Consider the following 26,484-nt stretch of genomic DNA (forward strand, 5'->3'; position numbering starts at 1 on the left):
TTATTTATAATGGCATTACATAATTTAATAAAATGTAACTGTTGTTATCCATTACAGTTTCTGAAAAATGTAAAATTCAACTAAATTGGTTAAATCTGTATATTTTTTGTAAAAAGCTTCAAGAAGTTAGAAAATATTCCGATTTTTTTCTCTTGTTTAAATTTGTTCAGTTTAGGACAAAGAATAGGAAACATGCCTATTCTATAAATGTTTTGTTTCCTGTAGTTAGTTAGTTCTATATATTTCCTATTAGTGTTGTCGCAATACCACTAGTTCACATTACAATACTTTACCAGCTTAAGTATTGTAATACCAAGTAGTATTGCGATACTGTAATTCATAACTCAAATTTATGAAATAAAGAAAATGATCAGAAAAGCTATTTTATAAGTTATAACAGGCCTACTTGAATTGAATTCATAATTCTCTTATTATTCTAAAATGTATTTGCACATCAATATAATACATTAAAATAAAGATACAAATTATACCGAACAGAATTTATTACAAAAAGAGCAAATTAGGCAATAAAAAGAGGTCAAAAATGGTTTCGATGTTTCCTGTTGCTCTTTTTGTTTTTCATCTATTGTTTTTTATTTTTATTTTTTCCTTATCAGGTAAGAATCCAAAGTAGGCCTAATTATAATTTTTACTTTGTGAGTCGTTGTTTTTAAGAGATTGTTGTGTTTGTTGTAGCTACTAAATCATATTGACAGGAACAGAAATGAACTGATTCAGATGTGCGTTTAAACTGAAGTGTCAAAAATCGTAAAACCATAAAAACCATAAAAGGTGCAAATTTTACACAGTTTTGCAACCTTTGACTGCTTTATTCTAATAAAATGGACTATTGTTGCACAAACTTGTGAGCAATTTAGTGACTTTTCCACACACATTATTTATTGTAGATAGACCATTAATGACGATACTACCATATACAAACTACAGTGGTATTGCCAGTATTTTGGAGCCATAGTGTCACGATACTACCATAGTACCGGTAAATGGTGCAACCATCCTATATAGCCTAGCCAACAGTTATGACAGTGTTTCTTATTAAAGCTATTATTTCAAAACATTAATTATGAAATAAATAAATAAAAACTATTTCATATTATGATTTTAAATTTGTACTTACCATCAGAATGGTTTCAAGGTAAAAAAATAAAATAATGCTACATTATGATTATGTGTTGGCAGTTAAAAACATTTATTAGAAATTTCGAAATGTTATTAAAAAAACACCATCAGTTACATTACTTTCAAAAAGCACTTAAATTAATTAGGTACAACTTTAAATATTGTAACTTGTGATCTTTCTTAAAACTTTAAACCATGAGCAAAAGATCACAAAGATCTCTTTTTTCACCTTTGTTGTTCATAGTGAAAAGAGGAGTCCTCGTAAACTAGAATACTCCCAAGTCTCAGCTGCCGGCAAACGAATGACAACGTCGCGCACCTCTGATGATATATGATAATGATAATATATAATTGAGTCACATTTTGTGACTTTGAATGGTTTGTTGGTTTGTAAAACTTCCTCCACTAGAGGGGCGTCTTTGCAATGTTCACACAGAAAGAACCAGCAGAAAACGCACGAGGAACCTTACGTCACTTGCAGCAACAGCACGTGCTTGGTTACGTCAGTTGTGAACGGGAAAAGAACAAAATGGAGGAGTACGCGAGGGAGCCATGGTGAGCCGACAGCCTCAAACCTATTATTTTATACGTTCAGTGAATGTATATGGTTTTATTTCTCTAACGGTCATACTGTAGTATGTTATTTCTACGCTGTAATTAATTGTCAGGGTGTCTGACGCTCGCAATATTGTGATATGGTGGTTTTGATGGAGGTTTTTTAACACGATGCCCTTCAGTGAAGGCTTCGTGCTGTCAGTGCCGCACATGACCTTGTTCTACCGGCTTTAGAGATCACTAGATTTTGTTTTTGTATAATGTCTTCCAGAAATGTCTGTTGTGTAAATTCGTCGACTGTTAAACGCAGAATATAGATTACAATATACGTTACAGTTATGCTTGCTGGTTTCTGCAAATCACCTGGGTAGCCTTACGGTAAATAACTATGTAGTTATGAAGTAACTATGTAGAATGTAATAACCTTGTTTGGTCCTATTGATCACTGTTGGTTTTATCAGATATGCAATAGGCAAACTATTTTAACAAACTTGTTTTTACTACGAATAATACCAAAAGACGTGTTTTTGTAACGTTGTTTTATCCATGACATAACCACACATTACCCTATGTTAACTACAAAAAAGTTTCTTATTTAGTGAAAACCATAGTAAATGAGGGTGGACGTATAAAGTAAACACTAATGAAATGTCTTATTTATAAAAAAAAAAAACTGTTTTTTAAATAATTTCCTGTTATTCAAGCAAATTTGTATTGATAATATTTGTATAATAAATATTTACTGCAAATACCAAGGCTAAGATATGGTTAATGTAGCAAAACTATAGTTATTTCACAGTTAGCATGGTTTATCTACAGAAATCATGTGTTATGCATTTTATTTGTACCACAACCATATAGACGTAAAGTCATTTTTATATTCTCACATTCGTTCAGTGACAACTTGTGACACACTCCCAATGTTGTTTACCATGCCACTTTAAATATTCGGTCTGAAATAAACTGCAGGTATGACTTGAAAACAACATTAACACTGTTTATTTGACTGTTGAAAATGTTGTACTTTGATAGTCATTGGCTGCTAATTAGGCATGGGACGATAACCCTTTTCAAAATATACTACGGTTTGGAAAAGTCAAGGCCAAAATTTACTATAATACCGTTCCTAACGTGTGTGTAAGAGTTTTTATTGACCTTTTGTTTTTTTTAGGAAAACAGTATCTCCAGCAGAAAACCTATCCAAAGATGCAGTTTTTAAAACAAATGAAGACAGTAGAAGTCAATGATTGATTTGAATTATTTAGCCTGACATGTTTACTGCTCCAAAATATTTTAAATCTTTCACAAAATTATATATTGCGTTTAAGGGGGAAAAAGTTTTTGTTTTTCACCCATACATTTAAAAAGAACATATTTTAGAGCAGCGATCACAATCATATTATGAAGGGGAAAGTCTGAATTTGCGAATATAAAACCAACTTTACCTCTATCACAACCATAATACATTTTCATTGGTGATGCGTTTATCATGCTATTTTACTGTTTTGTAAGAACTGCAAGAGTTGTTAGTTGGAAAGATGAACACTACATGTCATGACATCTCTCTGTTGTTTGTCAGTCCCTGGAGGATAGTGGATGACTGTGGGGGCGCCTTCACCATGGGGGCCATCGGTGGAGGGATCTTTCAGGCAGTTAAAGGCTTTAGAAACTCTCCTTCTGTGAGTCATGTTTGATGCTGCTACTAAAGCAATGCTGTTTAACTAAATGATTAGTGCTTGGTTGTACGTTATTGTCCCTGGCGTTAAGGTGAATGTTGTTTTTGTTTTTCATCTTTTTAGGGAATGAATCACAGAATGAAGGGTAGCTTGACAGCCATAAGAACCAGAGCTCCACAACTAGGAGGTAATGATCTTGTTTAAAGTTATTTGTCACATGAGTGATGCAATACTTTTCATAAGGTTTGGGTTTTTTATTTTGTATTGTATTGTTGATTAGCTGATTTAACTATTTGTGTTTGTGTATATTACACAAGTTTGAAAAGGTTTTATTAAAAACACGTTTCATATTAATTTGTTTATTTGCCATCAGCTTTTTAAACTGTGACCAAATTAATATCATAAGATCTGTGAAAATGACTGGAGAAAAAGCAAAGCATTAATTCTTTTAAAAGTTTAATTCACACAAAAACAGGATCAAATAAGATTCAAATAAATAATCTAAAAGGGATCTAAAATAAATATATAAATAAACATTTGATCATTTAATATTTTCTTTAAAATTAATATTAGAAAGTTTTAAATAAATTAAAATAAATTAGTAAATACAGTACATGTATCAAATCTATAATATAATTATTTCACATTGTAAATTTGGTCTTTATTTTAGACCCTATACAAATCCCTTTAAGCCCAAAATATGTTTGGTTTTATATGCACAGCCTTTTCAATTACAGCAAAAAATGATTTAATGTGCTTGTGCAGCCTGTGCATAACATTTTGGACAATGTTTTTTTTTTAAATTAAATTATGAAATATATTTTGAACTTAATGCTGAAGAGCTCCTGGACAAGGATGATAATAATTGGTGGTCTCGTATGTCTAAAAGATTGAATAATGATCTACATCCCACTTTTTTGTGCTTGCTCAAAAATCCATTCAGTGACCATACAGTTTTTTTTTTTTTTTTTTTTTTTACAACACATGACATTCAATTGTCTTCGAACATCAGGAAGCTTTGCTGTATGGGGTGGCCTGTTCTCCATGATTGATTGTGGGCTGGTGAAAGTGAGAGGCAAAGAAGACCCTTGGAACTCAATCACAAGTGGAGCCATGACAGGAGCCATTTTAGCAGCAAGAAGTGAGTCAAATCCTGATCTAAAGCTGGTAATGCTGTGGTGTCTTTAATCTTTTCTAAAGTATTAACAACACACAGAAATGGTGAGAAGGTGTCTGTAGCTTGTAATAACTCTCCTCAAACCCTTTTCCCAATCTTTCTTCTTACTACTCGGAGTAGAAAAACAAGCCACGGTGACAGTTTTCTCATTTAATATTCTTTTCTTCTAGGAACTGTCATAATACAAAAAAACAAAGAAAAAAATGGTCGCAGCTTTGGGTTTATGTGGACTTTAAAGGGGTGTATTTTTAAGGCTTTGATGTGTTTATGGGGTGCAAAGCAATGTCTACTCATGCTTAAAAATCACATTGTTTTTTTCATGCATCTTACTTTGATTATATACAGCTACTCAGCTAACATGAAAAAGACTCAAATTTCCTAGTTCCTCCAAAAGGTCCGCCCTCAAGAAGCTCTGATTGGTCAGCTAACATAATGTGCTGTGATTCGCAGATCAGCTCCACATCACCAGGAATCATCTCTGTTATAACATTACAGTGCCTCTGGCCACACCCCTTCGCTGCGCGGGGTGTATGTGCGTAAACTGAAGGGTGTATTACATCATTAACCCGGATGTATTTTTTTGTAGTCCCCAAGCTTTGTTCACTGTAGGTTTGTTCACCTAAGCCAATAGCTGCGTCCCAAATTGCATACTTATGCACTATTCTACGCCATTTTGTAGTATAAATAGTGTAAGTAGTGTGTTTACTCTGAAAACTCGAAAAATGTTAAGTGCACTTTAATTACCCGAATAATGCACTCATTTAGCCGGTAAAATGAAGTGTCTAATATTGGACACTTCGCACTTAATGACCGCAGGTTTGCTCACGTAGCGGAAGGGGCAGAGCTATCGGGCGCACATGTTGGATATCTTTATTTTTTTTGGGTGGTGAAAGCAAAATTTTCCCACGAGAGTGATTATAGCGCCTCCTGATGTTGAATGCGGTTATACTCATTGCAGGTATTTGATAGTTTGGTCATTTATTTCACTGATTTAGCAACCGTCGAACGTCATTAGGGAAAGGGTTGGAATTTCCGCTCAGTAAAAAAAAACATTGGTGTTCCATTTGGGACAACACTACATACATATACTATGCTTTTAAATGTGTAAGTGCATAGTGTATAGTGTGCCATTTGAGATGCAGCTGTAGTCTCACTTTGCATTGAACTTTGAGCATTTTACATTCAGAGATGTTGTTTATGTTCACACAGCTACGTCACACATTAACTAAAGTTTAAAATATGATATCGTAGTGGACCACCCCTCTAATCTTCTGTCTTTTCACAGATGGACCAGTGGCCATGGTTGGCTCTGCTGCAATGGGAGGAATACTGCTCGCATTAATAGAAGGTGCTGGAATTTTGCTCACAAGGTTTGCTTCAGCGCAATTCCCAACTGGTAAGTGTGGCAGATTATTCTCTGAGACGAATTGAAATACAAATTTAGGCATGCACAATATATTGTTCCAGCATTGATATTGCCATATGTGAATCTACAATAGTTGCATTACAATATCTGCAATGCCAAGTTGGTATTATAATTAACAAGAAACACGGTTCATGCTCATGCAAAGTTTAACCTTAAGAGACTAGAAATTTTTAAGGCCTGTGACTGTGTATGATTCCAAGCTCTTTTAAACCATTTGGGCACTAGAAATTATTACATTTGTAGCTTCAACATAGTTTAATTGTATTTCATTATTTCTACAGTAGTAAACATTTGAAGAGGATCAATGAAGTTTTTCAAAATTGTCCAACAAAAAGAATGAAAATTGTTGAATAGTTTTAGGACAACTTTGAGAAAAGGTTTTGATTTACTTCAAATGTTGACTACACAGTGTTATTTTACATTTGATTGTTCAATTTCTGAACCATATTACTGTTCAACTGTGCAGAAATCCATAAGGCACGGTTTATTTCTTTTAAATCTTCATTCTATTGTATGTCCGTAATGTGTTTATTATATTTTATGCAGATGCACTCCCAATCAATGTTAAGTTATAAACTATTTTCAAATAGAGTTATTTAAATCCGCTTGTGAAATTAAATTCATATCACAGAAAAATTAAATAATGTCAGTTTTTCCAATATCATACAGCCCAAATAGGTACTTGAATTGCTAAACAATTGTCATCTTTCTCTACAGGCCCACAGTTTGCAGAAGAACCTGCTCCAATGCCCACTTCTTCATTTGGAGACTATAGACAGTACCAATGAGAAGTCCTTTAAAACTCAAGGCCTTTTCTTATTCCATGAACTCATCTGAGACACTGAATTTACAGTGTGGACCTCATTCATCAACAGAGCATGACTGTGACAAAGGAAATACCAAGGCCAAACACTATTGTTCCTGTCATTGCGTTTATCTGCAGTATGCCTTTTGCTGTTCTCAGCTTTCTCATTGGCCTCTGGGTCATCCTATTTAAGTCGGAAAGGAAATCAGACTCATCCACGTGTTTTTGTTTTCTTTGACCTCATTTTGTCGCTGACATAACTTGAAAGTGTTTGATGATGCAATGGGTATACAGTTAATATCTTGTTCTTTGAGTTGAACCCCAATCAATTGGCTGTATAAAGTGTGTGTTTGCTGCGTGTGCAAATGATTTAATACCATTTTTGTGTGTGTGTGTGTGTGTGTATGCAAAAGAGTTTAATACCTGCCTATGAACAGATTGTTCTCTTTAATGTAAACATTCTTATGGGCTTTAGCAAGATCATATAAACATAGTGGAGATTTTTATTGACTGCTCCATGCCAAACCATCCCTCTCAGAGTATATTCCTCAGTTTACTTCCTGAAGTAGCTATTTATTTTGTAGAAGTCCAACTTCCTCATTTTGAGATGTTATGCTGTATTTTACTTTAAGTATGACTCTACGGTGAAATATTTGGATTTTTTTGTTCAATAAGAGAGCATCTGGGAATAAGGTTGATGAATTAACAGAATTAGTTGTCTCTTCTGATGGTTAATGAGCCAAATTAGGCTGAGAAACATCATAAATAAACTAGCTATTACTATTGTGTCAGTCTCTGTGTGAAAATCTGCTAGATGTTATTGAATATGGTCAATTATGAAGTCACTTCTTTTTATTATTAGTGGTTTTTCAAAGGGTTGTCTAAAACTTGGGGTTATTTTCCACTAGAGGGAGCCATAGACTTATAGCAATTGTCAAGTTAAAAATTTCAATGTCAACGAGACCTATAAAGTGCATGTATTGAACTACCTGGAGGGCCGCAGCTTTAATTCTAATTAAACACACATGATCAAACCAATTGAGTCATTCAGGCTTGTTTTAACCCCCAGATAAGTGTATTTTAGCAGGGAACTAAACTGCAGGTCTGCAGCCCTTCAGGAACTGAGTTTAACACCACTGCTGTAAAAGAACAGAAGATGAAGATGTATAAAACAAGGACAGGCTTATGTTGATTGTTTAGAAACTCATAAACGCTTTAAAAACAAACCCTTAAACAGCGTTCATGCTGGGTTGCCTGCGTTAAATCCTGCATTTCTGCGGATTTAAGCTGCTTTTAAGCCTTGTTGTGGGTTTTTTATAACGCGGTTTAAAAGGTTGACAATATGCATCAAATATATGGTTGTGTTGTTTAACTTTTTTGTATTCTACCAATGATAACTTCTAGACAAATAAAACTAATTAAGCACACTTTTGGAGGGCTTTAGTTCCAACCCCAATTAGACAGACTGACACACCTAGGCTAGCAAATCAAACTCTTGCAAGGTTTTCTAGAAAAGTCTTGCAGCTAGGTGTGTTAAGGCAAATTGGAGCTAAAATTTGCAGGACACCAGCTCCAGGACCGAGTTTGGACACTCCTGCACTAAGAAGGAAACGTGCCGTGCTGCTGCTGATACTTGTGTTACTATAGTAACAGATTGGCAATGGCAGCTTTCTTCAGGATTGTTGCTAAAAACAAAAAAGGTATGTACTGTAAGTTAATCTACAGAAGAAAGTTCACTGATAAAAATTTAATTAGGATCTTATGATTATTTTAGATATTTAAAATATATATGATTTGTTATAATTTCTACCAATTTGGGGTGAACTTCCGGTGTAGTTCTTTATTTGTCTTCCATTAGGTTCATCGACAGCATGGCAGTCACGCGAGGACACATCCCCTCTATCTGAAGGTAAAATTATTTCTGAAAATAGAATCTTTGTTTGCTAATATAAAGTGGTTTTAAAGTATAAGGCGTGTATAGTGCGTGGCTTTGTAAAATGACAATTTTGAGAGGCATATTTTCAGTCCTGCTAGTTTTGTTATGAAAACCTAACAACCCTGCGTTCATGGGAACAGACTCAGTTAAGTAAATGTGTTGTAGCCACTGGTTATTTCAGATTAGTGTTTGTAGTTCATGAGGCTTTTAATTTGATGCTAATACTAATATTGCTTAATTTTAATCTAGTTTCATCAGATAATAGTGCGTTAACCCAGACTTTAGCATATAGGTCTCAAATTTGATTCCTGGAGGGCCGTAGCTCTGCAGTTTTGCTACAAAACCCTATGAAACACAGTTGATCCAACTAATCAAGGTGTTTAAAGCTGCGGGCACACTGTACTTTTCTCCCCATAGACTTCCATTCATACACACACTATACAATGTTCGATGACTTTAAACGCAAGCTTGTGCGTCAAGTTTCGCAGTTTGCTTTCATTGGAAAGTTCAAGCAAAGTAAAATGACTAGCGAAATCGCATCACATTTGCTTGAGACTAAATTAAAGATTAAAATATGATCTTTCTGGACAGGAATTTAAAATATGGACCAATCGCTCGCGTTTTTTAAATGTCTAATCAACTTGTTTTATCCCGCCCCTATTCGCAGCACCGTACTAAAGAATTTAGCAAGCTCAAACTCTAGTGCAGTGGTAGAGAAACCTATGATTCGAGCCACTTGTGGCTCTTTGACCAAAAATACGTGGCTCTCCAGCTGTTTCCCTTCAATATTATTTTACCGTTTAAAAATGTATAACCATCACTAAAAATCCGTTTCCCATCGAAAATACACCTACAATCCCCTTTTTAATTGTAGTTTTATACAGCACAATGAATAAGAACTCCGTTAACAATAAAAGGACGTTTCGACCTATGTGCGTTTGTGGCAATGTGGATAAATTTGAATTGCAACACCAAAAAAGGGCAAACAACTTACATTGCGAAAATGGCGAAAGTGATGGCGAAAATAAAAATACTATAAATTGTTCTTTCTTCATTCATGGACTTGCTCAACATGTGATGCTTCAAATTTGTTTATTGTTGAGTTGTGTATGGACATAAATTAAAGTTTAGTTTAAATCTGTATTTATATAGTATTATACTATATATAATATTATATTATATTATATATTATTATATTATATATAATATAGTATTATTAGTAATACTGTAATAATTTTTAGTAATTTATTGTAATACAGTAGAAAGTGCATTTTTAAGAAGCCATTTTGAGATCTATACACATCCAAATGGCTCTTCAAAAAATGCATTTGCTAAAAATATCAGTAATGGTTCTATTTTTATTTTATTATTTTGTTTTTTTGCTAAAAAAAAAAAGGTTCACGAGACCCCTGTTCTAGTGTGACCGTAGCTTAAGACTAATAAACACCAGTGATTTTGAACACCTTGATAAGTTGGATCAGCTGTGTAAAATTAAGGTTAAAAATGAAGTAGCAAAACTATGCAGAGCTGCGGCCCTCCAGGAATTGAGTTTGTGACATTCCACAACCACTCCACCGCGTCACAATTTCTGTTTATAGCATGTTTTATTAAAATATATTTTTATTTATATAATGATATGACATTACCACAATCTTCAAAAGTTTGCAATGGAAAATTAAAATGAGTTTAGAATGGTGGGAATTTCTGCAAATACTACAGATAAACTATGTAGTTCGTGTTTTAAAACCCTGGCTGATTTTTGGTTGCCATGATTTAACAACAGTAACCACTTTTTGTGTATGATTTTATTTGTAGTAAAACCATAGTTCAGTACAGGGTTTAGTTATAAATGACAATAAATAGGCAATTATATTGTTGAGAAATAGATTAAGTATTTTTATTGATGAGACAAGTCAGTGCATTTAGTATCTTTATTACTTTCATTCTCTTTTCTTGTCTGTTGCTGGACAAAAGCATTCTAGCAGACAAATGTTTTCCTTGAAACCCGACACAACCTGCTGTTTTCATTGATTTTTGCTGCGTTTCATGCCATTCAGTGTCTCGCTCTGTGTCTTTTCAGCCTTGCCGGTTGACGTTTCTTTATGAGAAAGTCATTTTCTTTGACCTTTTGCCTCTGCATTCAAAAGTCCAAGTGGTTTGGCTTGACTTCTGCAGCTGAGTTTTATTTTCACTCCAATCCTTCTCATTCAGAAAAAGCATGTCTGCTCTAAAAAGCCTTGGCACTTTACCTCACACTTCTTCCTGTTCCATGCGAGTTTGTTTGGAGATCGTGGCGGCAGAAGGAAGGTCAAGTTGTGGTGCAAACAACTCATTAATAATGGAAGGCAGCAAACATGACTGGTTGCTAATCTGCGTAGCTCCTAAAAAGTGCTGTGATTATTAATTCAGGGCTTTTGAAGGCACTGTGGGAGCGTAGCATTCTTGATTGTTTACAAGAGCATTGAACAAGCTCTGGCTGGGCTCTCAAGATGTTTGGTGAAAGACTCCAAAACTTTCTGTTGCTGGAGATGGGGGTGTCTGAATGAGGTAGAGGCAGTGCATGTGGCATTTTAAGTTATAGGCGAATTCTTATACAATGACGTGTAGATGCTCATGCAACAATCCAGGTCTTGTATGTCCATCTGTGTGCATCACTAACTAACTAAAAGACTTTCAAAGAGACTTTTAATTGGATGTTTTTCTCACTTGAGGCCCTACTCTTTATCACCAAATGCTCACTAACTAGCTCTTATTTCATGACCTGCATAATATCAATGGGAGAATTTTTCTTGGTCTAAATCAGTGATTTTTGAGAGACTAAAAGTTTTAATTCCTATTTTAAGGATTAATTATGACAGGCCAAATTTGATGTCTTCGTAATTGCTTTTTATCTATGATGTGATAGCTTTTTAACAGTGATGTGAATATTAATACAAGAATTTCAGAGTTTTACGTTTGTCTGCATTTAGACTTTCAAATTAAGATATTTTAGTGTTATTGACATATTATTATAGTTTTCATGATCAACAGCGATCAAGCCTGTGCAAATCGCTGGAGAACTACACATATGCTACTGATTAGAACTACGAATCCCATCCCGCACCACACACACCAGTTCCAGTTCTCTCTCTGATTGCACTTATACAGCTGGAAGCTCATGATGAATAATCAAATAGACCATTTAAACAGCACACACGCACACACACGCACACACACACACACACACACACACACACACACACATACTTTGCAGAATCTTGTTTACCTGTAACATTACCAAGCGTTATTCCTGTCTAGCCTTGCCGTTCCTTTTGGTCCTTGCTTTGTTTTTTAGTGGTGGGCTAAGCAAGGCTTCATGAAACACTGAAACAGTTGAAGCAAATATGTCGAAGCCTCACAACATTTTGAATCCCATTTCTAAAGTGACAGCTAGTGGTCATTTTTTTGTACCACTCTGAAGCATCTTCAGCAAATAAACAGTTAAGCAAATTGAGGTAATAAACCGCACATGGTACAATTAAGGCTTGGAATGATTTATTGAAGCACTAAGAGTTCCAGACTAGCATGCTAAGATAATGGGTTTGAATCCAAGGTGATGCAGCTATAGATGCTAGTTTTTAAATGTTCTGTTCTTGTAACGTGTTTTGTTTTAACATTGGTCTGACATCTGGATGAACACTTTGTGGATAAATATATCTTGTTTGGTCATAAAAACATTTATTAGAAATAAATCAATTAATGATTTCATAATATTCGTACAAGTTGGGATTTAAACTTGGGCTATTTTGTTCTTCTGAAATGGCTGATGCTTTGTATTGCTTTAGTCACGTAACCTGGTGTGTTAAAACACTTAAGCCACATGACCTGGGTGTTTTGAATTACCTTAATCACATGACCTGGGTGGTTTGGATCATGCTTCGGTGCAGTGTTTTGAAACACTTGCACTTTAGTATCTCGACACTGTGTCAAAACATCAGTTTTTTCGTCAGCCTTTAATAGTTTTATTGTTTATGCTATTTGCCGCCTACACTGACCAACTACTCTCTGTATAACCCTCTAGCTCTTGTTTGTTTCTGTTTGACCATTGCCTGCATGACTTAATAAACTGCATTTGGGCCCTCAATTCTATTGTACCCTGACTCACATGTACAACAATGTTATTTAATAATGTTTGAATCTGTTTTTATATTTGTAAATTACTAATTAAAAGAATTAAGGAAAGTTTTTTTTTTTTTCATTTTATTGATTTGGTGTTATATTTAGTTTAGCTTTAGAAATGTAAAATAAGTTTGTTGTTTTACATTTGAACTATAAAATCCCTCCTTTTTCATTTGAACTTTTCATTTATATACAATTAGAAGTTAAAAGTAATTAGTCATACTTTGCAAAAGTAAATGTCCTTGAATTGCTCATCAATGCATTTGTGTCCAGTTTTAACCAATGAACATCATAATTCTCCCCTTTTAAATGTTCACTGTGTTTTCATCACTCTTCTGCTCTGTCCTTCACTTCTGAATTACAGATCATTTTTACAGATGTGAGGCTTGCAGGCAATTGAATGGAATAAGCGGCAGTTCATAAACGTCATATTAACTATTTATGTGAATAATCAGAGTCTGTGGTGTGAACAGTTGCAAGCGGAAAAAATAAATAAGACAGAATGCATTAGACATGACAGCATGATGTACAGTCGACATTATCACTGTTGGTGATAATGACCCTCAGATGTTTTGCTGGAACGCTGTGCATTTAATGAGGTCTTGCTATGCCGTGCACTACTCTCAGCTTTTTGAAACTATTTGCAATGTATTCGCTTCTGTGACACACTGACATTCAGGATTTATAAATATATATATTTTTTATCTCTGTAGCATGACGTTGATTACTAAGAACTTTCTTTAAAAAGCAAAAATCAAGGTTACAATGAGGCACTTAATGGGACCAGTTTTAAGAGGCTTTCAAAGAAAGAATGTGAAGGTTATCATTTTTAACAAAGCTGTTAGCTCCAGTTCTCGAAGCTGATTGGTCAGTAGCTGTGTTTTAGTCAGCTCTGCCATGACCACTTCCCCCAACAGTTTTGTATATCAACAGCCTTAGGAACATAAACAAACAATATTCTGTCTACTCTTATATGAATTGTATATGTCATAGAAATGAAGAGTTGAGTTTATTTAAAGGTCCTATGAAATTAAAATAATTTTTTTTTTAGATGTTAGTATCAGTATGTTTGATTTTAAGGATATCTATAAGCTAGTGTGCTCCAAAACTGTGAAAAAATTCACATTTAACATATAAACCTGATATAAACATTCAAAGCTTGCAGTTTGTCACTTCTGTCTAAATGGATAAACTATTTTTTGACAGCACCTCATTCTTCATTTTCTCATCAAATCTTCTGACCAATCAAATGTTCTCTAGTATCTGACAAGTCCCGCCCCTGCAAGACTCTCTTTTCTTTTGCTTTTCATTTTGCATTTCAATCACTCTAACTCTCGGAGCTGTGATAGCAAGAAACCAATGACTGTAAGAAATATGGACGACGCGACAGCCCTTTTTCCCATTGAACGCCTTGAGGGCAAAACGCCTGCTTGACGGGCACAAACTGTCGCAAAAGACTGCTGAAATTGGAGCCTTGACATGCGCAGAAGGATGGAGCCAGAGGAGGAGCCGCGAAAATGAGCGGAGTCGAGCTTCCAACCAAACGCTTTATGTAAAATCAACCACGCCCCCCGAACTTCTCAGCATGCGTTTGCTGTCATATCAACACAAATGGATGTAATAACGTTAACAAATATGAGGGTTTTATATATTCAATCGCGCCAGCTCCGGGCCGCCCGCAGCGCATAACCTACTCGCGGCGTCGCGGGCTGATTTCAGCTCGCATGCGGCAGCGCCGGCTCGCTCGGCCGCCGCATCTGGCTCGATTGACTCGGGCTGGAATCGGGCAGTGAGTCCAGGCATCCGGAGTAGGTCTAGCAGAGGTAGTCAGTCTGAGTTCTGAGGGGTAAGTCTCCGGCTGGAATCTAGCTGGAACTGGCCCTAGTGTATTTTGCTATCTGGGTGGTTAGGCGTGTATCAGCAAACTAATAAAGCCCGAAAAAAGCCCTGACCTTAGCGAATAAACAGTGTTCCACCAGGATCATGTATGTCAGAAACTATAGTTTACTGCTGAACTCATTTTGTCATGGTAAAATAACACAGAAATCGAATAATAACACTTCAGTCTTCTACCGAAGCTCAGACGCGCTGCTTTGAGAAACTGTCAATCACAGCTGTCAATCACGATGACATGCCCAGCATTAAATTACAGCTAAAAACAAACTGTTTACAAAAATGAAGATCTGCACCTATTTCAGCACAATAACCAGTGCCTTAATCGACCAGAACCATCTTTCGGGACAGTTTATTGCAAGTGTAATAAATTTTTTTATTTGGGCTCAAGTCTCCTTCATTAACACGGAGGAGGCGGGCTTTATGACTTGTACTCTAGCCAGCCCCCAGGGGCCGATCTAACGGCCGAGACCTTCACTCAAACGCAGGCTTGCGGCACACTTGCAAGAAACGCTAGTGGCTGTTTTTTTTTTTTTTTTAAAGGGGAAGAGCTACTATATGCCCCACCCTGTCGTCATGTTCGAGTTGAGATTGTTAAATTTCTATTTTAAAAAAGCACGTCACAGAACCTTTAAAGGGTATGAGTGACTTTTGCTGGTTTTTATTGCTTGGAATTATTAGAGACAACACGCAGAACAACATGCAGAAAAGAAAATTTTCTCTCGTAGAAGAAACTTTGACGTGTGCATGTCTGTGTGGAAGCAAAATTTTGCATATCTATACATTGCATTTTTAACTTCTCCCCCAATCTCCCGCTGGCCTGCAGATACACGTTTCTCTTAGATTGCGTCTTTGATAGTTCACACTGTGTGATTGTTACTCACATGAACGAGTACTGTTTGCTTGTGATTTTTGGGCATTTGTCGGTGATTTCTCAAAAGTTATTGACGAGTTAAAATCGGGGCTAAAATCTTGTAGTCTGAACTCGGCATAGCTTGTCATAACTTTGCCAAGTACAATGCGATCTGTGTTTATCCTGGAACATCACTTTTGTTGGAAAATGTAATCAATATCTATTCCCTACCCTAAACCGAATCATAACTGTAAATTATTTCCAAAATCAGAGGAATAACAATCATCTAGAAGTGAATAAACCTAACCGTAAGCCGTAACGTAAACATATCCCTTAAATCTGATTGGCTGATTGGAATGTTGTTCCAGTATAAACATAGATGTTAACCCAGGAACATTTTTACTCATTACAATTTTGTATTTTTGTAAAAATTTCAATGGCCTGAATAAATGTTATCAGTCATTTAAATTATGAATTATAATTTGCTGATATCAATTATATGTGCAGCACTTCTATTGTCTCACAGTCTCATGATTTTGGTTATTTTAAAGAAAATAATAAGATTTGATTATAACTAATAAGTAGATTTTAAATAGATTTTAATATATCATGTCAAACTACTAATCATGCTACTTTTTTAAACTTTTCAACATTTATTGGAGCACAAATCAATGTCTCATATTGATATTTAAAAATGACAAAACAAATGGAATAAACCTGTAAATCATAAGCTGTAGGCAGCCAAATTAATTTAGGATATTAGGATATTTTTTACAACACAGAGATCTCCAGTCTTGAATTGAACCCCGAGTTAAATTAACCTTGAATCACGAAGAGTTTATTACCATTCCAGAACTGGCTATACATTCCTATACATTCAGGCCACAGGAGTAACACATGAGCAGCAGTAAATCCGCCTTCCCCTCAATCCTCAGTGTTGTCCTTCAATATTTAAGACACCACCATTCAGATTCATTGTAACGGCAGCTCCGTCCCTAAGGTAGTCATGGTGATCACAAGGGCATCGACCGATGGATAGAGACGCTCTTTGAGCCGTCAGGAATAAAAGAGGAGCAGTTTTGAAGAGGCAGTGTGGGGTGATGGAGGAGGGATTCAGGCCCCAACAAAATAAAATGCCCATAGAGAATAAACTGCTTTCAGAGGTAGAGAGGGGTTGGTCTAATTTGCACAAAGTCCGCTCCTTCTCAAACCAGAGCTGACAGCAGACGTTTTTATCAGTGAGGAACACACTGCGTGCAGAGAAACACATTCATTTCAATGCGGAATCCTTGCCAAGGACAATTGCCCAGCAGGATGGAACATAGGCGCTCTTTTCGGAAAATCAGAGTAAACATTATTCCGCTTTACTTATTTGGCCAAGCAAACATCCGTGCCCACAACTAAACGTGGCTTTTAGATTAAGGCTAGTGGTTGTGCAAAATACAGGTGGAGCGGTTTTTATTGATTGCTTTTGTGTATGGGATTTTCTTGTTTTGGTACATGCACTAGCAGATAAGTGCTTGAATACACTCAAAATTACTTTTACTGCTTTTTCAAAAGTACTTATTTAAAAAGAGTTAAAACAACACAGTTCTTCTTACATTTTTTTGGGGTGGGCCAACTTAATTAAGATGTTCAATCCACTTAAATTAGTAGTCAACTTAATCGATTTGGGTTGGGACAACATGAAGGAATTGTGTGGATCTCTGCATTTTGTACAGTGTACATTAGCCCCTTTCCCACATACTGACCTTTCCAGAAAATTACCTGCAATTTTCCGGAAAGGTCTGTATGTGTGAACAGAAATTCGTTCCGGCAATTTTCTGGAAAGAGAAGTTGTAACATTACCGATATTTTTCCGGAATGCTGTGCTGTGTAAACACAGAAGGAAAATTGCCGGAAAGAGCGCGTTCACGTTTAGAACGTGCTGTCGTGAGACATCTACTCCAGCCAATCAGAACATTCAGAAGCATGTTTATGAAATAAAATCTCTTGAATATTTTTCCAGACACATTTAGCTGCTAGATGTTAACATTTCTATGTTTCTTCTGAATGCCAATTGTGTAAAAAAATGTGCATTAAAACGCTTATGATAAATCGCTGTTTGTTTACCTTCAAACTCTGCTTCAGTTGCTTGATGCGTGTGCACAGGAAGTGCACGAGTGCTCCGGCAAAGAGCTTAGAATCACCAAAGCCCCTTTCACTCAGTGATACCGGTAAATATCTGGAAAATTTCCGGTAAGACTTTACCGGTATATTGAAAAAAGCGCTGTTCACACAGGCGAGGACGTTACGGAAATTTTCCGGAAAAGAGCATTCACACATCCATTCCAAAATACCGGTAAATTCTGACATCATTCACCACAAATGAGCTTTAAACGGCTGCGCTTGTATTTGTAAACATTTGACTAAATTACAAACTCTGTGGATGATCAATATTGTGAACAACTTTCTCAGGATCACTTTCGCATGTCGAGATGTTCATAATATGTGCGTGTGCAGGCGCTCATAGGCTGTATCACAGGCACACGCAAAGCTTGAAGGTAAACAAACAACGGCTTATCATAAGCATCTCATCGATGATTATTTACACAGTTGGCATTAAGAAGAACATATAAACGTGATCTGACTAACTTCTAGCAGCTAAATGTGTCTGGAAAAATATTCAAAGGCTTTTATCCTCACAAACCGCGCGGACGTAAATGCGTCTGACTGTTGTGATTGGCTAAAGCAGACGTCTCACGTCAGCACGTTCTAGACATGCACGCGCTTATTACGGTAATCTTCCTTCTGCATTCACACAGCGCAGCATTCCGGCAAATTGCCGGTAATGTTACAACTTCTCTTTCCGGAAAATAGCCAGAACGAATTTACCGGTATTTTCAAAAAGGACCTGTTCACACATACAACCTTTCCGGAAAATTGCCGGCAATTTTCCGGAAAGGTCTGTATGTGTGAAAGGGGCTCAAGAGTCCCTGTATTCTGCTATTTTGGAGTTAAGTGATCGGCTTTCCATTGGATCCTATTGCTGTCGCATTGTCAAGCAGCTGCTTTGTTTTTATTTATTTATTTAAAAAGTGCATTAAAGCTGAGATACAACCTGAAAGACGACAATACAACACTTACTATCACAATCATCAGCACTTTTAATAGTTTATTTTACAGACTTATAATGTGCAGTTGTTCTTTTGGGATTTTCATTCCAAAATGGCCGCTGTGCCGTTTAGTGGCTATTTCCTCTTAGTGATTCTATGCCAGGGGTGTTCAAACTCGTTCCTGGAAGGCCAGTGTCCTAGAGAATTTAGCTTCAACTCTAATCAAGTTCACGTGAACCAGCCAATCAAGCCATTACCAGACATACCAGAAACTTTCCGGCAGGTTTGTCGAAGTTAGTTGGAGCTAAACTCAGCAGGACACCAGCCCTCCAGGACCGAGTTTGGACATCCCTGTTTTATGCTTTTTGGCTCTGGTGAGCGCCAGCACACACACATATTATCTACATCTTGACATGCGAAAGTGTTCCTCCATATGTTTTCATCAAAGATGTTCACAATACTTTTCTATCCACAGAATTTGTAATGTAGTCAAGTGTGTAAACATTTAGCTGTGGCTCACATTTCTGCATTATGGATGTCTCTGGGACAAAAGCAGCTGCATGAATGCTAAATCTTAAAAAAAAAAAGTCAACCATCAACAAAAGCCAACCCCTTCTGTGTTATGATACAATCGCAGCCGTTTAATGCTAATTTCTGGTTAATGATGTCAGAATTTATAAGTATTTTAGAATGGATGTGTGAATAGTCTTTTTCAGAACAACATTCTTTTCAGTACGTCCATCCCTGTGTGAACAGTGCTTTTTTTAATATACCGGTATCGCTGTGTAAAAGGGACTATCATTTATTGTTTTAGTATGTTATTCCAACAACTTTTGTACTGGTTCAAATCAGTCAATTCAAAGGAAATGATAAGTCAGAATCAAAAGATATAACACAAGAAATAAAGTCTGAATAGTAAGAGACTATATTCACAGTTGCAAGAATCAAAATTCAGTGAAAATAGTTAGAGATAACAATATCAAGTTTATATCTTACAATTATATCTTTAAAATGTAAATGTAAGTTTACATTTTTTTCCCTGAATTGTGATTTATATCTCAAAGTTTTTATCATTTAATGCTGATAGTTTTATTTTCATCCTTAAATGGACTTCAATCATATAACAACATATAAATACTTATAACATGATATTATGTTTATGAAATGTAGAAAATATGTTTACATTCTATTATTTGAAGTGTTTAACATAAGCCTTAAGGGATAGTTCACCTAAAACAATATTCTGTCATCATTTATTCACCCTTCACTTATTCCAAATCTGTTTGGCTTAATCTGTATTTCAGAGGTCGAACACGGGGAGAACATGCAAACTCCACAAAGAAGTGCCAACTAGCCCAGCCGGGATTTTTACCAGTGACCTTTTTGTGAGGCGACAGTGCTAACCACTAAACCACCATTGGAAACGATTAACTATTGACTTCCATAGTCAACTTTCATAGTTTTTCCTACTATAGATGTCAATGGCTATTAGTTTTCAGCTTTCTCTAAAATATGTTATCAGCAAAACAAAGAAACCCATGAAGGTTTGTAGATAAGGAGTACATTTTCATTTTTGGTGATGAACTATCCCTTTAGGGTCAACAATCAGATGTGTAGTCAAACATATACTTTGCCTTCTAGTGTATGTTTTTAACTAATGAACCAGAAACCACAAACATCTTTTTTGAATCAGCTTGGTGAAGGCTTCATGTTTTTGTGTGAATCTTATTATTGATTACTGTTATGGAGAAAATTACAACAAAATATGTCCTCAGGAGAATCGAGATCAGTGACACCTGTTTACCTCTCCCTTGTCAATGCAGAGACTGGCCGAAATCTCTTAGGATCCGAATCCAGACATTTCATTTCTCCCGGGAGAACATATATTAATAAATCATGCCTTTCCATTCAGTGATGAGCGTGTGTGTCTGCACATTTCATCTCCTCTTTAGTCCTACATGTCTGTCACAAGGTCTGTTCCAGCTGCTCATCTCACTGACTGTCTCCCTTCCTTTAATGATTTTGTGATCAAAACTGACAATTAGGGACTGACGCATGATTTCAGATTATCACCAGGGGGACGTTTTTACCTATTTGAAGATTAAAAGCACTTGCATTTGGATAGATTAAAATCAAATTTAAACCAATATGAAGCAGTTTTTTTATGGTAAATACTTATTAAATGCAGGCATAATGAGCACTCCTTGTTTGTTATGAGGGTAAATAAGAGTAATGCAGGTTTAAGGTTTTTTTTGTTTGTTTTTTTGTCAGAGCAGTATTAATGACCAGCACACATTTTATTATGTGATTTACAGAAGACAACATAGCAGTGACAGGCCATCAACATGACATCAGATTGACATAGTTCCCCAACGCTGTGAGATTTTTGGTGGAAATGAAAATCGGGTTGACGTCAGACTTATGTCAGTGTCTACTGTTGGACAGACGTTGCATTTTGGTCACTTTCCAACTCAATCTAAAAACAACCAGATTTTACTGTCTAATGATGTGGCAGTTTGATGTTGTGTGGACATAACCACTGTGACGTCAATTAGACAGATTTTGGTTGCCAAACTGACAAATAAATGTCATTACTGACGTCTTAAAACGTTGGCTTAAGATGTTGGCTCAATGTTGGATTTTGGTCTCTGACCAATGCAATCTAAAAACAACCAAATATCAACATTACCCACATAGCAAAATAACCAGCTTTTGCCTGGCCCACATGCCGCCGTGAATTACGGTACATCACTGGACCAAGTCTGACTTCCAGACAAGGGACAAACACGGACCATATCTGGGCCATGCCAAGGTAATAACCCATAACTGGGCCTGAACTGTGCCAGATATGTGCATGTGTCACGACTGCAATGAAGTTAATAAACTCATGAAGCATTGCCTTTAGGTGCGCTATGGGCGTGCTTTTTCTTAAAGCGACCTGATTGGTAGATTTTTTTCTTTCCTTTATTCAAAAATAATGAAAATGTATTTTAAATGTGGGTCAAGATAGACCAAACTTACATGGCCCACATATCCATTATTAGCATCTGGGCCAAATACTACTTTTGTTTTCTGGCCCCAAGTCTTGTGTGTCACCTTAAGGACGGTGCCTCCTGTGCCAAACCCGGATCATGTTTGGCCCACATGCTGTATGCCAGGGCTGGAAGAATATTTGCTGTGCCAGCTTTCTGCCAAATCTGGGCCAGAATTCTTTGCTACCCGAGTATTTGGCGTCATTATTGGAAATCAAAATAACGTATACTGAATTTTGGTCACCTGACATCATGACCTAAATCTAACCTAATATTAATATCATTTGACGTTGCCTAACTGCTGGGAATCATTAAAATTCAGTGTAAGAGTTTTTATATAAAATCATTCTTGGCATATTTGGAACAATAATTTAAAAATGTATTAGAAGATTAAATTTAAAGGAATAGTGTATTCACAAAGGACAAATATGGGATCTTTTACTGGTCGATGACTTGTTTCAACCCAGTTAGATTTTCTTCTGTTGAACACAAAAGAAGATATTTAGAAAAATGTAGAAAAAACTGTAGCCAAAGACATCCATAGTTAGAAAAACAAATACTATGGGTGTCAATGGTAACAGGTTTCCAACATTCTTCAAAATATCTTCTCATGCGAGTAAATAATTGAAATTTAATTTTTGTTGGATCACCGTGCAATTCCAAAATACTAATAAATGTTGTTTTTTTCTTCTCGACCAAGATTTAACGCATTTGTCAGCCAAATATTTTTAATGATTTAAAACGAAACAATTTAGTTTGATCTCTTATTCCATTAAATAATTTAGTAGTACATATCATATGTGTTTCATTTTTATGTTATACTGACTGATGATGGCGATGGTGCAGTGGGTAGCACTCTCGCCTCATATGAATAATTTGCTGGATAAGTTGGTGATTCATTCCGCTGTAGAGACCCCTGATTAATAAAGGAACTAAGCTGAAAAGAAAATAAATTAATGAATAATTGATGATGGAATACTATTTCACCCATATTTTGACATTTTAACAAAAGTTATTGGCAAACTTTCCTAGTACTGAGTCACGGCTGGAAGGGCATGCGCTGCAGTAAACGTGTGCCAGAGTAGTTGGCAGTTCATTCCGCTGTGACGACCCTTAATATATCAGTAACTAGTTGAAGGAAATTAAATGAATGAATATTTGCAACCTTAAAGAAGTGACATTACTTGCTTTTATCCTGCTTTCTATGCTTTTGTTATCTTATGACTCAAGTGTCATTTAGCCAGTCCGATGTAAATTTCCCCACAAAATAGAGAGAAAACTTTCACAGTTTGACTGCAATAGTTTCATTTTCATTAGAGATGCCGCCTGCAGCTGCCGAGATATACAGTATGTGTGGAAGGGGGTGGATGAGTGATTAGATGTCCTCGTCCTCTGATCGTTTGTGCCTCTGTGTAAATAAATAACCTGCGAACGCAAATAAACAGAGGCATCCATCATGAGCGCGTCCCAAAGACAGTGACTGATTTGGGTGTGAGGCTCCCGGGGGAGTAGGGTACGTGGCACTGACACTTTTATTGTGAGAAATGGCAGCTGCCAGTGAACCAATATTCACGTGGGTGACATCATCACTGAGCTGCATGGGTGAGCAAGTATGTGCTTTCTATTGGTGTTTTATTTATCCCTTGATGAACAGCCTGATTAGTAGCTGTCTTCAAAAAAAAAAGTGTCCTTGGGAATTGATATGGGTTTGCAAATAGAGAATTTATATTTTGTTTGTCTGAAGATGCTTGCTGTGGGTCTGCAGTGGACGATGCCTATGGTGTTCTGATGCCACACCTCTTCTGTGAGCACTTCACTAAAACACTTAAAATGGAATTGTTGCAGCTATTCCTCTTCAGCTGAAGCCACACCTCTTCTCCCAAAACCACACATTTTCTGCTAAAAACACACCCCTTCTGATTCCGATGCTGCACAGACTATGGTTTTTTTATTGCATAATTATCTTCTGCTGAAGCCACACCTCTACTGTGAGCACTTAACTAAAACAACAAGTGTGTTAAGCTTGAAGTGACACTGCAAAGACAATTTAACTTCATTATTATTCAAGCCACACCTCTTCTGCTGAAGCCACGCCTCAACGGAAAATGAACTAAACCTTTCAGATTTTTAATTTTAGTGTTGCCTCACATGGATGAGCCAGTTGGCATTTCTGTGTGGAGTTTGCATGTTCTCCCTGTGTTGGCGTGGGTTTCCTCAGGGTGCTCCTGTTTCCCCCACAGTCCAAACACATGCGTTTTAGGTGAATTGGGTAAACAAATTTGCACATATTGTGTGTATGTGTGTGTGAATGCAAGATGGTATGTAATGTGTTTTGGCTGGAAGGGCATCTGCTGTGTAAAAAATGTGCTCAGGGCAGGGCAGATTTAGTGATTTAGGGGCCCTAAACAACTCCAGCCATGGGGCTCCAAGTCCTTAAAATGCACCCCTTCTACATTAATTTAATTATTATTTATTTTGGCTGTTTTTTTTTAATAAATCACTCAATCTTTTTTTGTAAATTTTTTCTAAATGTAAATTTTACATTTTAAATTATTAAATGTCTTAAAATAAATTTACAACTAAAAATAATAATATATATTTTTTATAAATTTGACTGCTGCACTACTCCATGATTGAGGGGTGTGGATTGTTTTTCATAATATTATATTACATAACATTATGTCATTACAATAATATTTTTATTGTATATTAAATAATATTTAATTACGTTGTATTTGTTTGACTCTCACTATACAAAATATGATAGAAAATGATGTTATATATAAGTTATACTTCTAGATATTTATTTGGGGCCCTCAGATGTCCTGGGGCCCAAAATAAATATCTAGAAGTATAACTTATATATATAAGTTAAGCTACACCATGCAAACTCCACACAGAAATGCCAGCTGACCCAGCCAGGGCTCTAACCAGCGACCTTCTTGCTGTGAAGCGATCGTACTACTGCGCCACCATGTCACAAGCTTAAATTTAATTATTGCTTAATTGCCCACTTCTCCTGTGCTCGCTTCTTTTAACATCAAAAGTAACTGTAGCTTCTGTCCATCACTTGATTATCTGATTATTATTCTTTTAATAATTATTCATTCATTCATTCATTCATTCATTCATTCATTCATTCATTCATTTTCTTTTCGGATTAGTCCCTTTATTAATCTGGGATCTCCACAGCGGAGTGAACTGCCAACTTATCCAGCATAGTTTTAAGCAGCTGATGCCCTTCCAGCTGCAACCCATCGCTGGGAAACACCCATACACTCATTCACACACCTACACTATGGACAATTGTAGTTTACCCAATTCACCTATAGCACAAGTCTTTGGACTTGTGGGGGAAACCGGAGCACCCGGAGGAAACTGTGTGGGGAGAACATGCAAACTCCACACAGCAATGGCAACTGATCCCGCCGAGGCTCGAACCAGTGACCTTCTTGCTGTGAGGTAGCAGCACTATCTACTGCGCCACTGCGTCACCCTCTTTTAATATTAATGTTTTATTGAATTTTTCAAGAACAACCACAGAGAAACACATATACACACACACGCACACAACACTCGGCACTGTCCCGGACAAAACCCATACAATGAGTCAATGAGCAAAACCACAATGACAATACAGTTTAGTGAGTGAAAACAGAAAATAAAATAAGGAAAGAAAAATAAATAAATAAATAAAATCTCTTAAGAATTCACAGAGTTTAAGTGGCTTGTTTGTTCATCCAAATATTCAAGAAATAAACCCCAGACACTAAAGAATTTTTCGATAGAATGAGTCCTCAGAAATCTCAGTCTTTCTATCTGTATTACCGAGATAATGTTTGCAATCCACATTTGAAATGAAGGAGGTGAAGATGACTTCCAAGCCACAGCACAAGCCTTTTAGCCACAATCATATCTCTAGACAAAGAGATGTTAGAGTCCATTTGGGAGAAGAGAAATGTGTTGTGAATATACAAAATATAGCAAGCTCTGCATCAGGTGATAAAAATTTACTATAAGCCTTAGAAATCCAATCAAATATGCTTGACCAAAATGTGTATAACAAGGACAAAACCAGAAAGCATGGGAAGTCGTTCTGATTATTATTCTTGATTAATGCTTATTTAATGTTAGTATCATCGTATTTATTTAATTTTAATACATTTATTGTGTTTATTTGTATTTATTTGTGTATCCAAAGTTCATTTGTATGCATGTGATTGCGTCCTTTACTGTTTTCAGTATTTTGTTTCCTATTTGGGTTGATTTGTTTCTTGGAGCGCTCAACTTTCCAGTTTGTCCGTGCCCCTGTTAACAGCCCTCTGCTCTCCAGAGCTTCTGATAGTTGCCAGCCCAATAAATACTGTCTCTGTACACGGCAATCCAGTCCCCTTGCCCTCCTGCTCCAAGATTGATCCCTTATCCCCACCCCTTCTTTTCTCTGGGCGCTGCCAGACCCGCAGCTTTAGAACCCAAGTGAATAGGTGAAACTCTGAGGCTCCAACAGATGGCCAGAGCTGCCCTGATTCAGTCACACTGCTGCCGGATGAATACCAGCTCACAGAGCCCAGAAACAGAGGAAAAAACAGAGTTCAAGGCGAGCAAAAGAGAGATAGAGAGAGTGATAGAGTTTCCCCCATGTGTGTGGGAGAATAAGGCAACGTGTTAATATGCATGAGGGGAAGAGTAACTGTGAGAGAGGGAAAAAGAGACAACAAGAGAGGGGAGTGGACGATAT

General features: G+C 36.4%; 2 protein-coding genes across 5 annotated transcripts in view; both read left to right on the forward strand.

The window, feature by feature from the left end:
• The first annotated feature begins 1,665 nt into the window (after positions 1–1,665).
• Positions 1,666–7,570, forward strand: timm17a (translocase of inner mitochondrial membrane 17 homolog A (yeast)). Its single transcript, NM_198367.1, is given in 6 exon segments — positions 1,666–1,695; positions 3,275–3,374; positions 3,495–3,558; positions 4,384–4,512; positions 5,834–5,944; positions 6,692–7,570. Coding segments are annotated over 6 exon segments (501 nt in total). The 5' UTR covers positions 1,666–1,669; the 3' UTR covers positions 6,763–7,570.
• A 1,077-nt stretch (positions 7,571–8,647) lies between these two features.
• sulf2a (sulfatase 2a) overlaps positions 8,648–26,484 on the forward strand; it is an 82,159-nt gene continuing 64,322 nt past the window's right edge. For 3 of the 4 annotated variants that reach the window (XM_087271946.1, XM_087271948.1, XM_087271945.1), the window contains exon 1: positions 8,648–8,688. The gene's annotated coding sequence lies outside the window, so the exon portion shown is untranslated. 4 annotated transcript variants of the gene reach the window in all.

The sequence above is a fragment of the Danio rerio genome, chromosome 11 (assembly GCF_052040795.2).
Source record: "Danio rerio strain M-AB ecotype USA chromosome 11, GRCz13ab, whole genome shotgun sequence".
Classification (NCBI taxonomy): Eukaryota; Metazoa; Chordata; class Actinopteri; order Cypriniformes; family Danionidae; genus Danio; species Danio rerio.